The sequence below is a fragment of the Lactuca virosa genome, chromosome 9, assembly GCF_052849685.1.
Source record: "Lactuca virosa cultivar CGN04683 chromosome 9, Lactuca_virosa_CGN04683_v6, whole genome shotgun sequence".
NCBI lineage: Eukaryota > Viridiplantae > Streptophyta > Magnoliopsida > Asterales > Asteraceae > Lactuca > Lactuca virosa.
Genome location: NC_136434.1, coordinates 298,643,392 through 298,646,291, shown reverse-complemented (window position 1 = coordinate 298,646,291; position 2,900 = coordinate 298,643,392). Strand labels below are relative to the sequence as shown.

The following is a 2,900-nucleotide window of genomic DNA, read 5'->3' as shown; positions in this document are numbered from 1 at the left end:
ATGGCGTTTGATTCCATTCATATCACAAAAGGAATTAAACTCGAGCGAAGTAAACTCACCTCCTCGATCACTTCGAAACACCTTTAAAGACTTTTCGAGCTCATTCTCCGCCAAAGCTTTAAATTTTTTAAAGTGTAAAAACGCCTCATTTTTCTCTTTTAAGAGAAAAATCCACATATACCGTGAAAAATCGTCAATTAGTGTGAAAATGTATCGATTTTGACCCTTCGTTGACGGTGTTATCGGACCACATAAATCACCGTGAACTAGCTCCAATGGTCGTGTTGCTTTGTACGTCGTCATTAATGGAAATGACTTTCTTGTTTGCTTGCCCACCAAACAAGATTCACATAATTGATTCTCACTGTCAAAATGGGGTAACCCTTTGACTAGACCTTTCTTGGACATCTTTTTCATTGACTCGAAATTGATGTGTCCAAGTCTTGCATGTCAGCGCCACGTGTCTTCACTTAGTCTTGAATGAAGGCAAATAGGTACTCCAATGGGCAACTGTATTTTATAAAGGCGGTTTGGAGTTCTTTGTACCTTCATTAATAAGCAGTTGTCGGCATCATGCATTGTCAAATAGTTGTCTTTCATCCGAATATCGCACCCGGCTTCGGTTGCTTGTCCGAGACTGAAATTATTATTTTTCAAATCCGGAATGAAATAAATCTCCGTTATCAATCGTTGTTGCCCCGATTTTCCTTGGAAAACAATTGAGCCTTTCCCTTTTATTTCGACACACGAATTATCACCGAATTTGACCTTTCCGGTTATTCCTTCGTCGAGTTCGGAGAAAAATGAACGATTTCCCGTCATGTGATTACTTGCCCCGTTGTCCAAATACCACACATCGTTTTCTTGTGAGTTGTATCGAGACGGTATCACCTTCTCTTCGTTCAAAAATACGGACTCGTGTAGAAATACTGTTTCATCGGCATCGTCGTGTTCAGTAAAATTACTTTCTTGGAATTTTTGGGTTCGGTCCGGACATTTGGATGCGTAATGGCCCGATTTATCGCATCTGTAACAAATAATTTTTGACAGATCCTTTTTCGGGTTACGGTTCGAGTCGGAATTGAAATTGGGCTTGTTTTTGGGCTTATTAGGGTTTTGGGCCGAACTGGGCCGGTTTCCACTTGGGCCTGACCCATTGGGTCCTGCTGACCCGGATCCTCCACCCGACCCGGATCCATTCCGATTAAAACCTCCTGAGTCGGAGCCATTTGAACCCTTCCCCTTTTTTCCCCAATTCGTCTTCCCCGACGATCCAGAGCTTCCACCGCCATCACTTCTCCATCCACCACCACCACTCGTTCTAGCCATCAACGCCTTTTGTTGCCCGTCTCCGCCTTCATCTGCTTTGATTCTTTCTTCATACGCTTTCATACGCCCTACGACGTCATCGAAGGTTATTGTCTTCAAGTCTAGTACTTGCTCGAGGGAGGCAACGATTTGTATGAATCGATGAGGTACCACCGTCAAGAGTTTCTTCACGAGTCTCGTTTCTCCGATGGGTTCTCCCAGTGATGCTGACTTCGAGGCGATTCCAGTGAGTTTTCCGGCGAAAGCGTCTATCGTCTCTGTCTCCTGCATCTTCAGTCGGTCTAGATCGGCGGTGAGGGTTTGAAGTCGAGCTTCTTTTACTCTGTCGGCTCCAACATGTCGAGCCTTAATAGATTCCCAGAGGACCTTTGCTCTATTGACGTCCCCTATATGCATTATCAGGCTCTCAGGGATTGCTTGATACAGCAATCCCATGGCAAGGTAATTTTTCTCTTCATTCTCTTCTCCTGGTTCAATTACTGACCAGCTTCTATGTATTCGCAGGACTACTTTCATACGGAGGGACCAGACCATGTAATTGGTCTGGTTTAGCATTGGGCAAGCAACTGTGGTTGTTCCGACTTCTTTGATTCTCGTCGGAGGAGCAGCAGCACCCCCACTTCCATCATCTTCAATATCGGACATTTTAAACAGATAAGCTTCCTTGATTTCTCAGTTCCCCTTGACTGATTTCAAGGCTCTGATACCAATTCTAATATTGCAATTGTAAAGACATAGACAAATATATATATCAAAATAACTCTTTGATTGATTGGAAATATAACTCAAAACCAATTACATATATATGTGTATATGTCTATGTATGTTGCTGTGTTTTTGGTGTGTTTTAACCCTCTTGGTAATACACTGAATATATAGGATTGATAGAATCATTTTAATCCTATAATTAATACACATGAGACCCAACCACTTGTTGGTGTCCCTTACTTTGTTCCAGGAATCAAGTTTACTTTTAGGAGTGGAAGACATGGGTGGAGGGAAATGATGACTTATGATTCCAATAATTTAGACAATACTCAAAGACACGATATGTGTGGGAAAGACACACCGCGTCCAGACAATTTTCACAAGGGAAACTCGACTTAATCCATCAAGTCAATGCTCAAACTTTCAGATATGGTCCTTAACAAGGTATTAATGGATAAAGTTTCCAACTTTATACATTACCACCTAACATTCAAGATCAAAACTTTACTACACGAAAAAGGCCTAAAGGACCAAGATAACTTGCATGGCTTATTGGGAAGGCAAAAGATCATAACTTTCAAAGTCCACAAGGTCCAAGAATCATTCTAAATTGCTAAAAAAGTGTTGGGGTCCTCTTAACTCCAAGATAACCAACAAAATGGACCAAAAAAATACATAACAAGACATATAACAAGAGTTAGTGAATCAAGGAGCACGTTTGAATCTTTTTACTCACAAAAGTCAAGAAATGATGCAACCTTGCTAGATCTACACTTGATCCTTCCTTCAATGCACACTACAAACACCTTGATCTTCAAGCCTCACTCAGAAAATGACGAATAAGTTCTCAAAATGGATTTTAA

The 2,900-nt window shown here is 41.3% G+C and overlaps 1 protein-coding gene across 1 annotated transcript; it reads right to left on the bottom strand.

The window, feature by feature from the left end:
- Window positions 1–450: 450 nt before the first annotated feature.
- On the bottom strand, window positions 451–1,974 carry LOC145140663 (uncharacterized). The gene has a single exon (XM_079074077.1). It carries the CDS (start codon window positions 1,972–1,974, stop codon window positions 451–453), a length of 1,524 nt encoding a protein of 507 aa, XP_078930203.1.
- Window positions 1,975–2,900: the final 926 nt, after the last annotated feature.